General features: G+C 55.4%; 1 protein-coding gene across 1 annotated transcript in view; it reads right to left on the bottom strand.

The window, feature by feature from the left end:
- LOC125447979 (ankyrin-1-like) overlaps positions 1–20000 on the bottom strand; it is a 262637-nt gene that overhangs the window by 32342 nt on the left and 210295 nt on the right. Inside the window, exons 7-16 of the mRNA XM_059641167.1 lie at positions 17092–17190; positions 14753–14851; positions 13229–13327; positions 11352–11549; positions 9267–9365; positions 7116–7214; positions 5752–5850; positions 3086–3283; positions 2328–2426; positions 1570–1668 (exon numbers count right to left, since the gene is read on the bottom strand). Of these exons, the coding sequence (XP_059497150.1) occupies positions 1570–1668; positions 2328–2426; positions 3086–3283; positions 5752–5850; positions 7116–7214; positions 9267–9365; positions 11352–11549; positions 13229–13327; positions 14753–14851; positions 17092–17190 (1188 nt within the window). The remainder of the gene's footprint in view (positions 1–1569; positions 1669–2327; positions 2427–3085; positions 3284–5751; positions 5851–7115; positions 7215–9266; positions 9366–11351; positions 11550–13228; positions 13328–14752; positions 14852–17091; positions 17191–20000) is intronic.

Raw genomic sequence — 20000 nt, 5'->3', positions numbered from 1 at the left:
GTGTCCCAGAGGGAGCGGTGTCCCTGAGGGAGCGGTGTCCCTGAGGGAGCGGTGTCCCAGAGGGAGCGGTGTCTCAGAGGGAGCGGTGTCTCAGAGGGAGCGGTGTCCCTGAGGGAGCGGTGTCCCTGAGGGAGCGGTGTCCCTGAGGAGCGGTGTCTCAGAGGGAGCGGTGTCCCTGAGGGAGCGGTGTCCCTGAGGAGCGGTGTCTCAGAGGGAGCGGTGTCCCAGAGGGAGCGGTGTCTCAGAGGGAGCGGTGTCTCAGAGGGAGCGGTGTCCCTGAGGGAGCGGTGTCCCTGAGGGAGCGGTGTCCCTGAGGAGCGGTGTCTCTGAGGGAGCGGTGTCCTTGAGGAGCGGTGTCTCAGAGGGAGCGGTGTCCCTGAGGGAGCGGTGTCCCTGAGGGAGCGGTGTCCCTGAGGAGCGGTGTCTCAGAGGGAGCGGTGTCTCAGAGGGAGCGGTGTCCCTGAGGGAGCGGTGTCTCAGAGGGAGCGGTGTCCCTGAGGGAGCGGTGTCCCAGAGGAGCGGTGTCTCTGAGGGAGCGGTGTCCTTGAGGAGCGGTGTCTCAGAGGGAACGGTGTCCCTGAGGAGCGGTGTCTGAAAGGGAGCGGTGTCCCAGAGGGAGCGGTGTCCCTGAGGGAGCGGTGTCCCTGAGGGAGCGGTGTCCCTGAGGGAGCGGTGTCCCTGAGGAGCGGTGTCTCAGAGGGAGCGGTGTCCCTGTGGGAGCGGTGTCCCTGAGGAGCGGTGTCTCAGAGGGAGCGGTGTCCCAGAGGGAGCGGTGTCTCAGAGGGAGCGGTGTCTCAGAGGGAGCGGTGTCCCTGAGGGAGCGGTGTCCCTGAGGGAGCGGTGTCCCTGAGGGAGCGGTGTCCCTGAGGAGCGGTGTCTCTGAGGGAGCGGTGTCCTTGAGGAGCGGTGTCTCAGAGGGAGCGGTGTCCCTGAGGGAGCGGTGTCCCTGAGGGAGCGGTGTCCCTGAGGAGCGGTGTCTCAGAGGGAGCGGTGTCTCAGAGGGAGCGGTGTCCCTGAGGGAGCGGTGTCTCAGAGGGAGCGGTGTCCCTGAGGGAGCGGTGTCCCAGAGGAGCGGTGTCTCTGAGGGAGCAGTGTCCTTGAGGAGCGGTGTCTCAGAGGGAACGGTGTCCCTGAGGAGCGGTGTCTGAAAGGGAGCGGTGTCCCAGAGGGAGCGGTGTCCCTGAGGGAGCGGTGTCCCTGAGGAGCGGTGTCTCTGAGGGAGCGGTGTCCTTGAGGAGCGGTGTCTCAGAGGGAACGGTGTCCCTGAGGAGCGGTGTCTGAAAGGGAGCGGTGTCTCAGAGTGGGCTGTACCCACAGGGTGTCTGTATGTGAGCAGAATGGAGAAAGGGGATTCTCCACAGGGACCCACGTGATCACCAACTGGCCAGAGACACGGCCGAAGCTGCTGGCCTTCCTGACCCAACCCTGGCAGCAATCCAATGCCCTCAGCTGTTACCCAGAACATTCCCTTCGCAGTGCCCTCCCAGTGGAGCCTCCCTCTCAGTTCTCCCTAAACCCTCCCTCCCGCCCCCGACCTCCCGTCCCCGGCGTCAATCAGCAGCCACTCACCCAGGCTGCTGAGTGTGGGGATGCCTCGTGGCTCAGGAGGAGCTCCACAATGTCGGCGTGGTCATGGTGCACTGCCGCATGGAGAGGGGTCAGGCCGTTCTGGAGGACAGAAACACAGTCAGTCTGGAAAGCATCGAGCCCTGTCGCACCTGGAGCATCTGCCGAGCCAAGGCCACTCTCAGATATACACCCAGCACACACCTCCCCAACCCCCCAGGCAAATCCATCCAGCTGCGCTTTCATCAATCAGGTTCCCTTGTAACTCCCTCCCCCTCGCTTGTAAGGTGAGAGAGACCCACATGTATGTGTCTATTTGGGAAGGAGCAATTGATACTGTCTGTGTCAGTCTGTGTGTGTGTGCATGAGTGTGTGTGCGTGAGTATGTGTGTGCATGAGTGTGTGTGTGTGTGCGCATGAGTGTACACATGCTCCTGCTCAGTGTGCCCTGGCAGCCTTGTCACTGCGTGTGGCTGAGGGATGATACTATGTGTGGTCCAGTGTTCTCCCCAGCCCGGGGAGAACAGGGACGTGTTCCTGCGAAAGGCTTTCCCGACTTGGGCTGGCGCGGCAGCTGGAAATGCGCTGTGCCCAATATCCAGGAGGTTGGAGCGCTGTGATTACACTTCCTGATTGGCTGGAACTGAGCGCTGTGCCTGCCTGCTGGCAGGTGGAACCAAGCCAGCACGGAGTGCAGGGCTGTTTGCTCCCTCCCCTGGAGACCATCCGATGGGAATAGGTGGGAAGAGCCTGGTAAATACCTTTCCTGCGCAGTTTGGCTGTGCACCATGTTGCAGAAGCATCTCCATGACTTGCACCCTTCCATACTTTGCAGCCATGTGGAGAGGGCTGAAGCCTTTCTGTCAATGTGCAGAGACAAGGTCAGACTGTCAGAACCTGCAACTCACCGGTCAAACCCCACACCCGTCGCACCCCCCTCCCCAACCAATCGATCACTCACTTTCTGCTGAATCCGCTTTCCCCCAGACCCCCAACTCTGGAACATCTCCCCCACCATCCCCCACTCAGAACCAACTGAAAAGGCCGGCCGTCCTTCCAACATCAGGTTACAGCCTGCTGCTGAGCTCAAACCCGCTTCACAGTGGTGATCTTCCTGAGTCTCCAGCTGTTTTCACCATGGCTCGGGTGTGGGCGTCACTGGCCAGGTGAGAGAGAACCATCTTGCTGCGGGTCTGCAGTCACGTGGAGGCCAGGCCCAATAAGGAAGGCAGATTTCCCTCTCCTAGCTACCCCCCACCGCCCCCCCCCCACCCAACCTTGCTCTCCGCCCAGCAACCAGGCGCATCAGCAACGGTTCAGTGACCCGGATAGCCTCGATTGTTGGCAATCAAATCCCGGTGTCTTTTTTCCCCTTCTGCCACGTTGAGATGGTGGGGGGGATTCGAGACCAGTTTGCCAGGACACAGGGTCAAATGCCCCTGAACCGCTCACCCAGTCGGGTTGGAGCCTGGACCCAAGTGACACTGGGTTGAGACACGGCTGTAATCCCGCCCCTTACCTTGGTCATGTGCGTGAGTGAGGCACCATGGTCTAGCAGCACCTCCGCCACATCCAGGTGGCCCTCCCGGGAGGCCAGGTGCAGGGGCGTATGGCCGGTGGAGGTGGCCGATCTTGGGCACGCCCCGTTTGCCAGCAGGAGCTTGACCACTTCGAGATGGCCGAGGCGGGCGGCGCAGTGCAGGGGGGTCTGATCGTCCTGTGTATGAAGCAATGGCCGCGCGTGAGAAAGAGAGAGAGCGAGAGGGAGGGAGCGCGTGTCACCGAACTGCACAAGAACCGTTGGCTCACCCTGTCACAGCCCAGCGCGTGTGCGTCCAACTGCGGGAACGCAAAAAAATTCACCAAGTCAACAGACAGCACGGTGTCGGCGTCAGCTTTTCATTCTTGCTGGGATACTTCCAGTTAAAGATGGAATGACACAGATCCTGCTTACTCCCCCTCTCTCTCTCTGTCCGAATCCAAGCTTTCAGGACACAATTCCCTTGTCCTGACCGAGCCAAACCTGTTCACACTCGGACTCCCTCCCCAACAGGCTGCTTCTGGAGAAGTGTCACTATGCACGCTCAAGTTTGGTTCCAGTCACTCCACTGACGGTCCGAAAGTAGTAACTTTCAGGCAGATCGCGGGACATCGGAGAGCTGAATCCTACCTATCTGTCCGCTGTGAGTTTATTGCTGATACTAGCTCAGGTGGGACAGTAATATGCATTACCACATTGACACTGTGGTCGTTCTTCAGGACTCTGAAATCAGCCAAGGTACAGGCAGAGACACAGACCCTTCGGCCCAACCAGTCCATGCCGACCATATTCTCAAACGGAACTAGCCCCACCTGCCTGCTGCTAGCCCACACCCCTCCAAACCTTTCTCCTCATTTCTTTTTTAAATCCCTCTCTTCTCACCCTAAGTCTGTCGCCCGTGGTCTTGAAGTCCCCCACCCTTGGGAAAAGACAGGTCCCGTTAACCCTATCTATACCCCCGCTCCATCAGGTTGCCTCTCAACCTCTCACAGTCCAGTGAGAAAGAAATCTCAGCCTATCCAGCCTTCCTTTACGAAGTGTTGCGAAGGCGAGTGGGATACTTGTGAACTGGAAGGCGCGAAGTTCGAATTTGTTGGGAAAAGTGATGAATTTGGGGGGAATGCTTGTGCCGTGGTCCTTTTAAGAGCTGGTGCTTTGTCTGTGCTCGGAGGTTTACACCTACTGTATGGAGAGCCCCAAAAGGTGAAGCCAGTCTGTCAAAAGGCCTCACAGGTAGCAGGTAAAGCAGCTTTTGTATCGAGACCACAAGTTTGAATGTGGCCAATTAATTTAAACCAAGCACTTAGCGATTCAAAGCCAAATGAATTTAAAAACTGATGGTGTGGGCGACCTGAAACCGATCACATCAGAACAATCTGATGCCTCACAGGGTTGACGGAAAATAAAGTTGTGTTTTGAACATCAGGAGGAGGCAAACTTCAGCTGCAGCGAAAGCAAGCCCGCCAGCCGAGAGATGAAACTGCCTTTCGCACTAAGCCATGAAGCTCTCTGAAAAGACCCATCGACAGTAACACCGCATTTGAGCTGCAAGTCCCTCACCGATGAAATTATGGAGAAAAAAAACACATCCCTGACAGCAGAATCAGCGGGTTTGTAGCGTAACAGAGAAGCGTTCCAGAAAGCGCAGTCCCGAGCAAATTCGGAGAGATTAGGTTTTAATTTATTGTTGCCTTTTAACTGGGTTTCTATCAATGGGACTTGTGCTTATTGGAACAGCATTCCAGTAGAATTTAGCCCCGTTAGGGAGTAGTTAGTAATTAGGGGGACATTGTTCAGTTTGTTAGTGTCTCATTTAATTTGTTAGGGTTAAATAAGTCAATGGCTACTTGTAACTTTTAAACTGGAGATCAGGGGTGTTCTTTCCTTGAACCACTTTTTTAACAGATTAGGAGGGCACGGTGAGCTTCTCTGGGTGTCCTGGGTTTAATTATGAGTGGGGAACCTCTATTCCTCACCATAACAGACTGGGGCTTGAGTATTGATTTAACTAACAAAGGATTCAATCTTCACTACCTTCCGAACAAATTCAAACCTCACAGACCTGGAAAAATCCTGGTCAATCCTTTCCAAACCCTCTTCAGCTAAATATCCTTCCTATAACAGGGCGACCAGAACTGGACTCAGCACTCCAGAAGAGGCCTCACCAACGTCCTGTATAACCTCAACATGATGTCCCCAACCCCTCTACTCAAAGGTCTCAGCAATGAAGGCTAAATGCCTTCTTAACCCCCCTGTTTACATGTGACGCAAACTTCAAAGAATTATGTACCTGAACCCCCGGTCTCTCTGTTCTACAAGACTATCCAGAGCCCCACCATTGATCGAAATCTGCACCTCCTTTCTAACCGATTAAAGATTTGCGTATTGATCATGTTGGACTGATGGAAAATAGAAGTCATCTTCGGTCTGTTCAATACATTGGCATCAGTTCTACGACCCTTTGATCTTTTGCTTATAAATTCTGCGTCTGATGCCCCCTCTCCCACAGACACCCAAAGGAGGAGCAAGGATCCGAAAGCTTGTGATTTCAAATAAACCTGTTGGACTATAGCCTGGTGTAATTTCTAACCGAGTGCACCCCCAGTCCATTCGTGGCACCTCCACATCAGGTGGGCTCTACTCACTTTAGCTTTGGCATCAACGTCAGCGTTGTTCTCCAGAAGGAAGTGTGTCACGCCAGTCTGCCCGGCCCTGGCTGCCATGTGCAATGGGGTTTCAACTTTCTGCATCGAGTGAAACAAGAAATTACTCCCTCGCAGAGCCTGACAAACAGGGTTCCCCCAGGGTCCTGCCCTTCCTCCTGACAGCATGCCCAGTGATGTTGACCCAGTGATGGGAGACGGGAAGGTTTCCACTCGCTTGGGGAGGCCCGGCCACCCCCTGGGTGGGGTAAACAGCCCACCCCACTGCACCACCTTGCCATTGTGGTCATCCACCAATGCCAACCCACCCCACAATCCAAGCTGGCTCCCAGACAACTAAGGTCAGGAACTGGGTGATTCAGTCGGGGGGGAGGCGCTTTCTGCCAGGGACAAGCCATGCTTTGAGCTTTCTGCCAGCGACGGGCTCTCCCCTCTGATCTTCAGCACCCTGACAACACGACAGCCAAGCGCTCTACATGCCAAAGGAGGGCTCCCAAACTTCCGTCAAAAACCTTGGGACGCGGGGCAAGGTGGGGGGGTGGGGGGGGGGGGGTTGGTGAATTGGGTCTCAAAACGAGCCGATCTCTCAGTGTGGGTGAGGGAGCTGGCACCAGTCCCTTTCCCAGACTGGCACCATGTGGGGCACGGGGGGGTAGTTACAAAGCCAGGTGCTTCTCAGTCTCAATGACAGCGGACCCCTCACCCGAGCTGTGCCCAAAGAGAGCACACACTGTGCCATGATGTCCGGCCGAGGCACCACGCTCAGGAGGGAGGAGGTCAGTCAGTGGTTGATCACTGGGTCGATGGTCAAGGCAGCTAGGCCAGGCAGAGCCAAGGGGAGAGACACAGAAGGGACATGGGTGGCCGGCTGAGAACATCTCCTGTGTATTATACATTCCAGGGTCACCCTGGGAGGGGGAAGCTGGGATGTGACTGGTTTGGAACAGGGGAGCGGTGGGAATTCCCGGGAAGGGCAACATCTCTGGTGGAATGGAAGGAGTCGATGGGCGGTGGTCTGGCAGTGGGGATGGTCAATATCCGGGAGACCACGGCAGGAGGGTGCGAACATTCAGTGCCTCTCCACTCCTGGGAAATCTACCTTCGGGTTGGGACAGGGGCCGAGAGCTGCAGGACCACACACGGTGGGGTCAGTGTTGAAGGGCACAGGGACACAAGCAGTAGTGCGCTGGGTTAAGTGGTGGGAGTGTGGGCGAGGGCAGTGTCAGGGTGCCAGGGTAAGGTTTTATAGACAGACAGACGGTGAGCACAGTAACCCCCTCACCAACCCCCCTTCCCATGCACCCCCCCCCCACCCCCCCTCCGCCCCCGGCCAGGCAGACACTCACCACATTGGAGACATTGGGAGAGGCCCCATGCTGCAGTAACTTGGTGACAATGTTCAGGTTCCCCATGAAGGCAGCAACGTGCAGGGGGGTTAGCCCCGACTGCAAAACAAACAGAGTTGGAGACGGGGAGGGGCCGGGGGAGGGGGGGGAGGTGGTGTGGAGAGAGAGAGAAACGGGGACAGAGAGAGACATGGGGACGGAGAGAGAGACAGGGACAGAGAGAGAGAGACAGAAGCAGACAGACAGAGACAGAGAAACAGATCGAGAGAGAGAGAGAGAGACAGTGAGACACAGAAACAGAAACACGGACAGAGACATGTCAGAGGTCACAGGCGAGCATGTTGAACCCACTGGTTGGGAATTGGTTTCCTTGAAGAGACCCAATGGGTGAAGTTACACATTTAACACACAGACAGCACTGAGACCAGCGATATCGCAGGAGACACAGGATGGCATCGAGTCCATTCTGTGCACATCTGGTCGGATGGTAACTGCCCGAACCTTGAGATGCCTTGACAGGACAGGGACAAGTCCTGTTCTGTGAGTCATTGTGAGGCCAGCTCTGAGAGAGGCAGCTTCCCAGTTTGGGCAGAGAGGATTCATTGGAGCATCACGGTACCGATCCCTGCCTGTCCTGAGGGGTGTGAGACTGTCAGTGGGCCTCAGTCAGCTCAGAAGGCCAGTTTGTGAAATGGAACAGCAGGTCAGGTGTAGAATCTCTGATCTCTGCGGTTGTAACTCACTGTAAACCTGAAGAAAATGGTTTTGTTTGCAATAGCTGTTCTATGCTGTGACTTTTAACGGTGAAGATCGAGATTCTATTAATAATTGTACAAGCCCCTTTTCTATTCTCTCATCAATCAATGAAAGAAATCGGGGAAAAATAATGCAGTGAACAGCAGAAAAGTCAGAAGGATCATCTCAACAACAATACAGGGGAACAAAACCTACTGAACCGTCTTTCCAGTTTTTCCCCAATTGTCCATAATTTACACTGTCTGTGTGCAAGGTGGAATCTATAAGGCATTATAGTTTTAATGAGTGTTATATGTCAAAGGGTTACAACTGTGTGTGTAGCTAGAGTCTAAGTACTCGCAATAAATAGTCATTCTCGCTCAGTTCAAAAATGAGGGCTATGTTTATCTCTCAGTCAGTGCCTGGATGTTTGGGTCTGTTTGGGAACAGGATGCATTCGCTGTACACATTCTGACTTGGGTTCCCACTCGGGGAGCAGCGGGAGGTGATCTGCAACATGACAGCCCAGCGCGGTGTGCTAAGGTTCCCCATCCCCTCGTTGCTGCAGGAGGTCACGAGGATGAATCCAGACTTATGGGGAGAGACTGGGACGACACTCATTGGAATTTAGAAGAATGAGGGGGAATCTTAGAAAACATATAAAATTATGAAGGGGATAGATAAAGTGGAAGCAGAGAGGTTGTTTCCGCTGGTGGGTCAAACTAGAACTAGGGGATATTACCTCAAAATAAGCGGGAAGCAGATTTAGGATTGTGCTAAGAAGGAGCTCCTTCACCAGAAAGGGCTGTGAACCCGTGGAATTCCCAGTGAAGCCGTTGGGCTACCTCGCTGAATGCTTTTAATGCGCAGCCAGAGTTTGAACAGTATACAAATTAAGGGTTATGATGGGCATGTGGGTCTGCAAAAACATCAGCCATGATCTTATTAAACGGTGGAGCAGATACGACGGGCCGGATGGCCGACTACTGCTTCTGTTTCAGACGTTCACCTCTTGCTCCTCATCGACAGGAGCAGAGAAGGCAGGAGCAGGACGAGGCCATCTAGGCCTCTCCCCTGCCTGCTCCGCCATTTCATACTGGCCTTTGTGAACTCTTTTCAGCCCCGGAGCCTGACCCAACCCCTTCGTGAAAACATTCAACGTCCTGAGCTCGCCGGCTGTGTGTGGCCGGGAGTTCCACAGGCTCTCCCGCCCCCACCCCAGGTGAGGACACTCCCCCACCCCACCCAATTCCAAATGGCATTCCCACATCTCGGGGACATTGCCCGCTCCTGGAATTTGGTGACGCAAATCTCTGATGGCTGAAGCCAGGGGGGGCGGTCGAGGGGGGAGGGAGCACTCTGGGAATGGTGCAAGAGCTGGAAATGGAGGACGCACGGAAAATGGTTTTTTATTACCTCAGTCACAGCCTCGAGCGAAGCTCCATGTTTCAGCAGCAGCTCCATCATTTGGATGTGGTTTTTCTTGCAGGCAATGTGTAACGGGGTGAAGCCGTTCTGGGGGAGGGCACAGTGAGAAAGACAGGCATCAGGGTCACCAACCGAAGGGAGAGCCTCGGGCACCGACTGGTATCCCCCAGTGCCCGCCCGCACCCCCCGCCATCCCCGCCGAGGCACCACGCCACCCCCACCCTCCCCTCCGGAGATGGGTACCGACGACCAGGGAAGGGTGGGTGGGCACACGAAGCTCCATCCTGGAGTGGCACAGAGCCTCCTGGGGCAAGAGCAATGGAAGCTCAAGCCCTCTCTGTGCCCGTACCACCCCCCCCGCAACCCCCCAGCAACCCTGAAACCATAAAATATTCCCACCGCGTGTACGCTACCCAACGCACCCCCCCGACCCCCAACCCACTGCCAGCACGTGTATTCCAGCTCAATCTGTCACACGCGGGTAACCAGCGAGCGAGGTGGTGGGAGGTGGTGGGGGGGGGGGGGCGCGGTCTGCTCATGATGCCCATCGGTCAGGGACGGTCACAGCCAGCTCAGACATTCCTGGTCCCGGGAGCACAGCGAATGTCTGCCACATGGCACAGACGGCCCGGGCCCGATGCATGAGGGGCGTCTGGCGGCGGGGGAGAGAGAGGGAGGGAGAGAGGGTGGGAGAGGAGAAAAGGGGGTGGGGAGAGGTTGGTGGGGAGAGAGGTTGGGGTGGAGAGAGGGGGTGGGGAGAGAGAGAGAAGGAAGGGGGAGAGGGAGAGAAGGAGGGAGGAGAGGGGGGGAGTGAGGGGGAGGGAGTGGGAGGGGGAAGGGAGAGTGCGGGGGGTAGGAGAGCGAGGGGGAGGGAAAGGGAGAGGGAAAGGGGGAGAGAGAGGGAAGGGGGGAGAGAGAGAGACGGGTGGGAGAGGGGGTAGCAGAGAGGGGGTAGGAGAGTGGGGGAGAGAGATAGAGATGGGGGAGAGGGGGAGAGAGAGAGAGATGGGGGAGAGGGGGAGAGAGATAGAGATGGGGGAGAGGGGGAGAGAGAGAGAGAGATGGGGGAGAGGGGGAGAGAGAGAGAGATGGGGGAGAGGGGGAGAGAGAGAGAGAGATGGGGGAGAGGGGGAGAGAGAGAGAGAGATGGGGGAGAGGGGGAGAGAGATAGAGATGGGGGAGAGGGGGAGAGAGAGAGAGATGGGGGAGAGGGGGAGAGAGAGAGACGGGTGGGAGAGGGGGTAGCAGAGAGGGGGTAGGAGAGTGGGGGAGAGAGATAGAGATGGGGGAGAGGGGGAGAGAGAGAGACGGGTGGGAGAGGGGGTAGCAGAGAGGGGGTAGGAGAGTGGGGGAGAGAGATAGAGATGGGGGAGAGGGGGAGAGAGATAGAGATGGGGGAGAGGGGGAGAGAGAGAGAGATGGGGGAGAGGGGGAGAGAGATAGAGATGGGGGAGAGGGGGAGAGAGATAGAGATGGGGGAGGGGCGAGAGAGAGAGAGATGGGGGAGAGGGGGAGAGAGAGAGAGATGGGGGAGAGGGGGAGAGAGAGAGACGGGTGGGAGAGGGGGTAGCAGAGAGGGGGTAGGAGAGTGGGGGAGAGAGATAGAGATGGGGGAGAGGGGGAGAGAGAGAGAGATGGGGGAGAGGGGGAGAGAGATAGAGATGGGGGAGAGGGGGAGAGAGATAGAGATGGGGGAGAGGGGGAGAGAGAGAGAGATGGGGGAGAGGGGGAGAGAGATAGAGATGGGGGAGAGGGGGAGAGAGAGAGAGATGGGGAGAGGGGGAGAGAGTTAGAGATGGGGGAGAGGGGGAGAGAGAGAGAGATGGGGGAGAGGGGGAGAGAGATAGAGATGGGGGAGAGGGGGAGAGAGGTAGAGATGGGGGAGAGGGGGAGAGAGAGAGAGATGGGGGAGAGGGGGAGAGCGAGAGAGAGTGAGAGAGTGAGAGGGAGGGAAAAAGAGACACAGAGAGCAGCAGAGGTTCAGGAGGACAAGCCGAAGGGATGGAAACCTGATGATTTATTTCACTCTGAGATCGGCCCGGATGAAGGTGATTTGGAGAGATGGAGACTAACCAGTGCCCTGGCGCTCGCCTTGGCCCCTTTGTCCAGCAGGAGGCGGGCTACCTTGTGGTGCCCACAGTGAGCAGCCACGTGTAGAGGGGTCAGGTTATCCAGGGTCACATCATCGATTTCCGCTTCGTACTGGAGCAGGAGGCGCACACAGTCCAGGTGTTCACCCTGAGCAGCCATGTGGATCGGAGACAGGCCGTTCTACAGCACACAGCAGGACAGGGCAACAAGCATACACACAGGTCAGCCAGAATACCAGCAGAGGGCTCAGTGAGAATACCAGCAGGGGGCTCAGCGGCAATACCAGCAGAGAGCTCAGTGAGGAGACCAGCAGAGGGGTCACTGAGAGTACCGGCAGAGGGGTCACTGAGAGTACCAGCAGAGAAGTCAGTGAGGAGACCAGCAGAGGGGTCAGTGAGGAGACCAGCAGAGAGCTCAGTGAGGAGACCAGCAGAGGGCTCAGTGAGGAGACCAGCAGAGGGCTCAGTGAGGAGACCAGCAGAGGGCTCAGGGAGGAGACCAGCAGAGGGGTCACTGAGAGTACCAGTAGAGGGGTCACTGAGAGTACCAGCAGAGGGGTCAGTGAGGAGACCAGCAGAGAAGTCAGTGAGGAGACCAGCAGAGAAGTCAGGGAGGAGACCAGCAGAGGGGCCAGGGAGGAGACCAGCAGAGAAGTCAGGGAGGAGACCAGCAGAGGGGTCAGGGAGGAGACCAGCAGAGAAGTCAGGGAGGAGACCAGCAGAGGGGTCAGGGAGGAGACCAGCAGAGGGGTCAGGGAGGAGACCAGCAGAGGGGTCAGGGTGGAGATGCGCAGAGGGGTCAGGGAGGAACCAGCAGAGGGGGCAGGGAGGAGACCCGCAGAGGGGTCAGGGAGGAGACCCGCAGAGGGGTCAGGGAGGAGACCCGCAGAGGGGTCAGTGACGAGACCAGCAGAGGGGTCAGGGAGGAGACCCGCAGAGGCGTCAGGGAGGAGACCCGCAGAGTCGTCAGGGAGGAGACCAGCAGAGGGGGCAGATAGGAGACCAGCAGAGGGGTCAGGGAGGAACCCGCAGGGGGGTCAGGGAGGAGACCCGCAGAGGGGGCAGGGAGGAGACCCGCAGAGGGGGCAGGGAGGAGACCCGCAGAGGGGGCAGGGAGGAGACCCACAGAGGGGTCAGGGAGGAACCAGCAGAGGGGGCAGGGAGGAGACCCGCAGAGGGGGCAGGGAGGAGGCCCGCAGAGGGGTCAGGGTGGAGACCCGCAGAGGGGTTAGGGAGGAGACCAGCAGAGGGGTCAGGGAGGAGACCAGCAGAGGGGTCAGGGAGGAGACCAGCAGAGGGGCAGGGAGGAGACCCGCAGAGGGGGCAGGGAGGAGGCCCGCAGAGGGGTCAGGGTGGAGACCCGCAGAGGGGTTAGGGAGGAGACCAGCAGAGGGGTCAGGGAGGAGACCAGCAGAGGGGGCAGGGAGGAGCCCTGCAGAGGGGTCAGGGAGGAACCAGCAGAGGGGGCAGGGAGGAACCAGCAGAGGGGGCAGGGAGGAACCAGCAGAAGGGTCAGGGAGGAACCAGCAGAGGGGTCAGGGAGGAGACCAGCAGAGGGGTCCGTGAAGGCAGAAACAGAACTCCTCTTTTAACAAACTCCTCTTGGAATGAGAGAGGGACTGAAGAAGATTCTCTGCCCGGGAACAAGGTCGGGGAGGCAAGGCCTGGAGGAGTGGGGTCTGGGGGATAGGGTCTGGGGTCTCGGTCTGCCCAGACACTGATGCAGGTATCCCCGATGAGTGTGTAACAGGTCGCCCGAACCCGGGATGGTGGTGTGTTTTCCCACTCCTGTTTGTGGCTGGTGTGGACCTGGGGAGCAGCAACGATGCTGTGCCCAGGTGGGAGTGGGCCCCTACGTACCTTGGTCTTAGCCATAATGGGGGCGCGGCGATCTAGGAGGATCTCGGCGATGCGAACGTGGCCATTTCTTGCCGCACAGTGAAGAGGCGTCAGCTCGTCCTGCGGAGAGAACAGACCATCCTGTTAGTCTGAGCAGGAAACCCGGGGCGGGGGGGGGGGTGGGGTTTAATCCTCGCTGACGCAGTGGGCATCCCACACAGAGAAGCTGCAGCATCATCCAAACCAACATCCCATTCCCCATTGCTGTTTCTGTTGGGCCTAGTGAAGAGCTGCGCGCAGGCCTAGCGGTCAGGTGGTTCGACCAGAGGCCGAGGGCCTGCTCTGGGCACCGTGGCAGCCTGTAGAGTGTGAATTCAATGAAAACAAAATTCTTGAATTAAGATCCTGAAGCCTTTGTAAGTTGCCTGAGAAAATCCTCCTCTCTCTGTTTCGCTCAAAGAAATGGCCATCTTTGTCGTCTGGGCATTGAGGGATGAAGGCCGAGGTGGTGTGGACTAACTCCATGGAAACTGGTACCCGGTCGCCGAGTCACCAGAGAGTCCTTGGCTCCGAACCAGCTCCCTCAGAGCCGGCTCTCGGGGTAAACAGAACACCTGACCCTCTGGTTTATAACTGTCAGCCAGGGCTCCCTGATTGGAACCAGAATAACAGGGCCAATCAGGGAACTCAGCTTCTATGAGGTCCACCTGGCTGACCTCAAAACAATCATGGCCAAACACATCCTGTGGACTAAAGACAAACAGACGCACATTTTCTATCTCTTCAGAAATTTACCAGATATTTCTATTGCACTGAGGGCGATCAGTGACGAAATCCCAACACTTACAGTTTCTCCTGGGCTGTGTGTGTGTGTGTGTGTGTGTGTGTGTGTGTGTGTGTGTGTGTGTGTGTGCCGCTAGTGTGTGTGCGCGCTAGTGAGTGTGTGTGTGTGTGTGTGTGTGTGTGTGTGTGTGTGTGTGTGTGTTTGTGTGCCGCTAGTGTGTGTGCGCGCTAGTGAGTGTGTGTGTGTGTGTGTGTGTGTGTGTGTGTGTGTGTGTGTGTGTGCGTGTGTGTGTGTTTGTGTGTGTGTGTGCTGCTAGTGTGTGTGCGCGCGCTAGTGAGTGTGTGTGTGTGCGCGCGCGCTAGTGAGTGTGAGTGTGTGTGTATGTGAGTGAGTGTGTGAGAGTGAGAGTATGTGTGTGTGTGAGTATGTGTGTGCATGAGAGTGAGTGTGTCTGTGAGTGTGTGTGAATGAGTATGTGTGAGTGTGTGTGTGTGAGTGTGGGTGTGTGTGAGTGAGTTTGTGAGTGAGTGAGTGTGTGTGAGTGTGTGAGTGTGTGTGTGAGTGTGTGTGTGAGTGAGTGAGTGAGTGAGTGAGTGTGTGTGTGAGTGTGTGTGTGAGTGTGTGTGTGTGTGAGTGAGTGAGTGTGGGAGTGTGTGACTGAGTGTGAGCGATAGACCCTGTGCCGGTCCATCAGCCTGTGTGAATGGCCTGCTGTGCCCCCATAATGATCCGTGGCCCAGGCTCTCCCCGGACGGCCTCACCTTTGTGCGAGCGTCGATCTGAGCTTCCCGATCCAAGAGGAACCTGACCATTTTGGAATTCCCTCGTCTGGAGGCGATGTGCAAGGCCGTGATTCCATTCTGCAAAGAACGGACAAGACACGCTGGTGGGTTCAACGCTCTCTGTCCCTCTCTCTCATGATTGTAAAATGTAGGGGATGGAGGGGAGTTTAATCTTAGAGTAGGACCAGAAGTCGGTACATCTTCATGGGCCAAAGGGCCTGTACTGTGCTGTGCTGTTCTATGCTCTCTGTCCCTCTGTCTGGCTCTCGGTGAGTGTGGGCTTGGCTGAGCCAGACGTAGCTGAGAGCAGCAGCGCGGGAGGGACAGGAAGCTCGGGGCTCTGTTTGTACAAGTAATCCCTCTCATGGCTGTGCTAGCTGCTTTATTCAGTCAGGATTGGGGCCGACTTCCGCAGAGCACTGACGATGCTCGCTGACTTGTCCGGCCGGGCACTTCGGCTGCTATCCTGTGGCAAAGACACCTCTTGCTTCCCATTCCCGATCACAGCCTGCCCTCCTTCCCAATCATCCTCTTGTGCTGGTCATCGGCCCATCATCCCAAATTTGCCCCTGGATTACTGGCCTGGTTGAACCCTCTCCCGCCCAATAAATCATCACCACTGCGCCCTGCGCCATCACCAATGTTTCCAGTGCCCCTGCTCTTTCTGATCACAGGCCACCCCTCCTTCCCCCTCCAATCACAACCCTGTCCTCCTTCCCATCATGCCCCCACCCCCCAAAGTTGCCAACTCCCTCCTGATAGACCCACAACTCTGCACTCAATGTCCACCACTCAGCCCTCCTCCACCCTCACCCCCTCTACCTTTTGGGTCTCCCCTCCCTCCTTCCCTTACTCTGTTCCTAGACTTAGGGGTGGGGGGGGGGGGGGGTGGATCCAGTGGGAAAAGTGATATTTTGATGGGATTTTCTGTGACGTCCAGCCCACAGTCTTGTGTAGTTCATGAAACACAGCTCAGCGCAGCACAGGATCAGACCTTCGGCCCGCCATGTCAACAGCGATGCCAACATTCTTTACCACCATGTCTGATGGTCTTTCAGGGAGCTGGGGACCTGCATCCTCAGATTTATCTGTATTATCAGCACTCTGAACGGCCTGGCAATTTGCTCTCAGGGAGGGGAGCGCCCACACATGAATGCTAGATGCACATTTTTCAGGATGAATTCTAAATAAAATACAGCCTTGTCACAAAATCAATGCTCAATCATGCAGACCCTGACAGCCCAGCCACATCAGTGCTCTTAAGCAATGCCTCTGAAACTGGCCCAGAGATGGTGACAGCGAGGGGCTCAGAGAAGGAGACACAGACAGATGGGATGACAGATCAACACATACAAAGATTAGAAAGATGAAAGAATAGTAAGAAAGCAAGAAAAGAGAGAAAGGACAGAATGAATCGAATGCAAAGAGAGGAGGAAGAGCTAACTACACAGGCAGTTACACAGACTGATACACCGATAGACGTACAGATGGATAGAGAGACAGACACACAGGCTGATACACCGATAGACGTACAGATAGATAGACAGATAGTTACACAGACGGATACACCGATAGGCATACAGATGGATAGACAGATAGTTACACAGATGGATACACCGATAGACGTACAGATAGATAGACAGATAGTTACACAGACTGATACACCGATAGACGTACAGATGGACAGACAGTTACACAGACTGATACACCGATAGACGTACAGATGGATAGAGAGACAGACACACAGGCTGATACACCGATAGACGTACAGATAGATAGACAGATAGTTACACAAACGGATACACCGATAGGCATACAGATGGATAGACAGATAGTTACACAGATGGATACACCGATAGACGTACAGATAGATAGACAGATAGTTACACAGACTGATACACCGATAGACATACAGATAGATAGACAGATAGTTACACAGACTGATACACCGATAGACGTACAGATGGATAGACAGATAGTTACACAGACTTATACACCGATAGACGTACAGATAGATAGACAGATAGTTACACAGACTGATACACCGATAGACGTACAGATGGATAGACAGATAGTTACACAGACTGATTCACCGATAGACGTACAGATAGATAGACAGATAGTTACACAGACTGATACACCGATAGACGTACAGATGGATAGACAGATAGTTACACAGACTGATACACCGATAGACGTACAGATAGATAGACAGATAGTTACACAGACTGATACACCGATAGACGTACAGATGGACAGACAGATAGGTAGATAGCAGGATTAGCCAGAGGAAGGTAGGGAGGAATGTTGGTTCTTACCTTGGGGGTGAAGTTAATGTTTGCCCCTCGGGTCAGTAACATGTGGGCGATGTTGAGATTCTCGTAATGCGCTGCAATGTGGAGTGGTGTGAAGCCCGTCTGGAATGAAGAACAGAAGCACACCTCAGTACCCCGTGGGGACAGAGCCAGATGGTAACCTCTGTGGGATTGCCAGGTGGAACGGTGACAGCACAGCTCCTGTACGCTGACTCTCCCCACGCAGCAGTGAGGCCTCGTGGTCCCAGTAACGTCGGTACCGCTTGGCAAGTGTCCATCGGGCACCAAACAGACTGCCTGCTGTACTCCATGTACATCTGGCATGTACCCGGCAGGGCACAGGCTTTACAGCAAGAGGGCACAGGGTCAATTCCTCGGGGGCTTCCAAATGACTGAGCAGCATCAGCAGCACCAACCAAGCCTCTGTCCCCTTTCCACACCAGCCTGGCACACAGGCTGCCCAGTCCCAAGTCCCTGGGGTTCAAGTCCCATGTGCCTGCTGCATTCATGTGCATTCAGTCATTCATTTGATGGGGACATTTTTGACTGGCCCAGAATTTATTGCTCATCACACACACACACACTCTCACACTTAAACACACACACACACACACACACACACACACACACACACACACACACACACTTGAACACACACTCACACTTAAACACACACTTACTCACAAACACACACTCACTCACAGACACACACTCTCACACTTAAACACACACACACACTCACACTTAAACACACACACTCACACCCACACTCACACTTAAACACACACTCACACTTAAACACACACTCACTCACAAACACACACTCTCACACTTAAACACACACACACACATAAACACACACACACACACTTAAACACACACACACTCACACACACACCCACATTCACACTTAAACACACACACACTCACACACACTCACACTGAAACACACACACACTGAAACACACACACACTCACACACACACCCACACACACTTAAACACACACACACTCACACACACTCACACTTAAACACACACACACTCACACACATACCCACACACACACCCACACTCACACTTAAACACACACTTACTCACAAACACACACTCACTCACAGACACACACTCTCACACTTAAACACACACACACACTCACACTTAAACACACACACTCACACACACACCCACACTCACACTTAAACACACACTCACTCACAAACACACACTCTCACACTTAAACACACACACACACTTAAACACACACACACACACACACTTAAACACACTCACACACACACCCACACTCACACTTAAACACACACTCACACTTAAACACACACTCACTCACAAACACACACTCTCACACTTAAACACACACTCTCACACTTAAACACACACACTCACACACTCACACCCACACTCACACTTAAACACACACTCACACTTAAACACACACTCACCCACAAACACACACTCTCACACTTAAACACACACACACACATAAACACACACACACACTTAAACACACACACACTCACACACACACCCACATTCACACTTAAACACACACACACTCACACACACTCACACTGAAACACACACACACTGAAACACACACACACTCACACACACACCCACACACACTTAAACACACACACACTCACACACACTCACACTTAAACACACACACACTCACACACATACCCACACACACACCCACACTCACACTTAAACACACACTTACTCACAAACACACACTCACTCACAGACACACACACACACACTTAAACACACACACACACACACACACACTTAAACACACTCACACACACACCCACACTCACACTTAAACACACACTCACACTTAAACACACACTCACTCACAAACACACACTCTCACACTTAAACACACACTCTCACACTTAAACACACACACACACACTTAAACACACACACACACACACAACCGGAAACACACACACACACACACACACACACACACACACACACACACACTTAAACACACACACACAACACACACATGCTTAAACACACTTGCACAGGCACTCATATTCACATATACACACACACACACACACACACACACACAAACACACACACTCACACTCACAATTACATCCACACACAAAACATAACTCTCCTCACAAAATAGTGAGGGTCCGGAGGAGTGGAGGTTGTGGGGCTGGAGGGGAGGAGGGTGGCGGGGTGGAGGGGAGGAGGATGAGGGGATGGAGGGCGAGAGGGCGGAGGGTGAGGCGGCGCAGGGGAGAAATGTGTGGTGGCAGAGGGCGAGGGTGTGGATGGCGAGGGGCAGAGGGCAAGGGAGTGGAGGGTGAGGGGCAGAGGGCGAGGGGGCAGAGAGTGCGGGGGCAGAGAGTGAGCGGGCGGAGGGTGAGCAGGTGGAGGGCGAGCGGACGGAGGGCGAGCGGATGGAGGGCGAGCGGATGGAGGGTGAGGGGGCCGAGGGCGTTTGGTTGGAGGGTGAGGGGGCGGAGAGCGAATGGTTGGAGGGCGAGGGGGCAGAGGGCGAGGGGATGGAGGGCGAGCAGGCGGAGAGCGAGCGGGCAGAGGGTGAGGGGCAGAGTGTTTGAGCTTTGCCCATGCTGAGAGAGTGCCCAAGGTGTGGAGCATACTGCACTGTGACACAGGGAGCCCTGTCCCCCCACAGCTCCGTGTCTCAGTCTCATTCCCCATTCCCTCGGAATGGTGCACTGGGCCTTGTGGTTGGTGTTCTCCTGGGGAGACAGGCTGGGAGAACGGGATGAGACATCCTGCTCTGTGAGTGTGACCGTGTGACCTCGGCACAAACAAACTCCACAAGTGATTTCCCAATGTGTTCTGCTCGAGGTTCTGTAGGGAGAGAGTCACCGGGATCAGTGAGCTAACCGG

The sequence above is a fragment of the Stegostoma tigrinum genome, chromosome 40, assembly GCF_030684315.1.
Source record: "Stegostoma tigrinum isolate sSteTig4 chromosome 40, sSteTig4.hap1, whole genome shotgun sequence".
NCBI classification, from domain to species: domain Eukaryota; kingdom Metazoa; phylum Chordata; class Chondrichthyes; order Orectolobiformes; family Stegostomatidae; genus Stegostoma; species Stegostoma tigrinum.
This window is presented reverse-complemented; position numbering and strand designations above follow the sequence as displayed.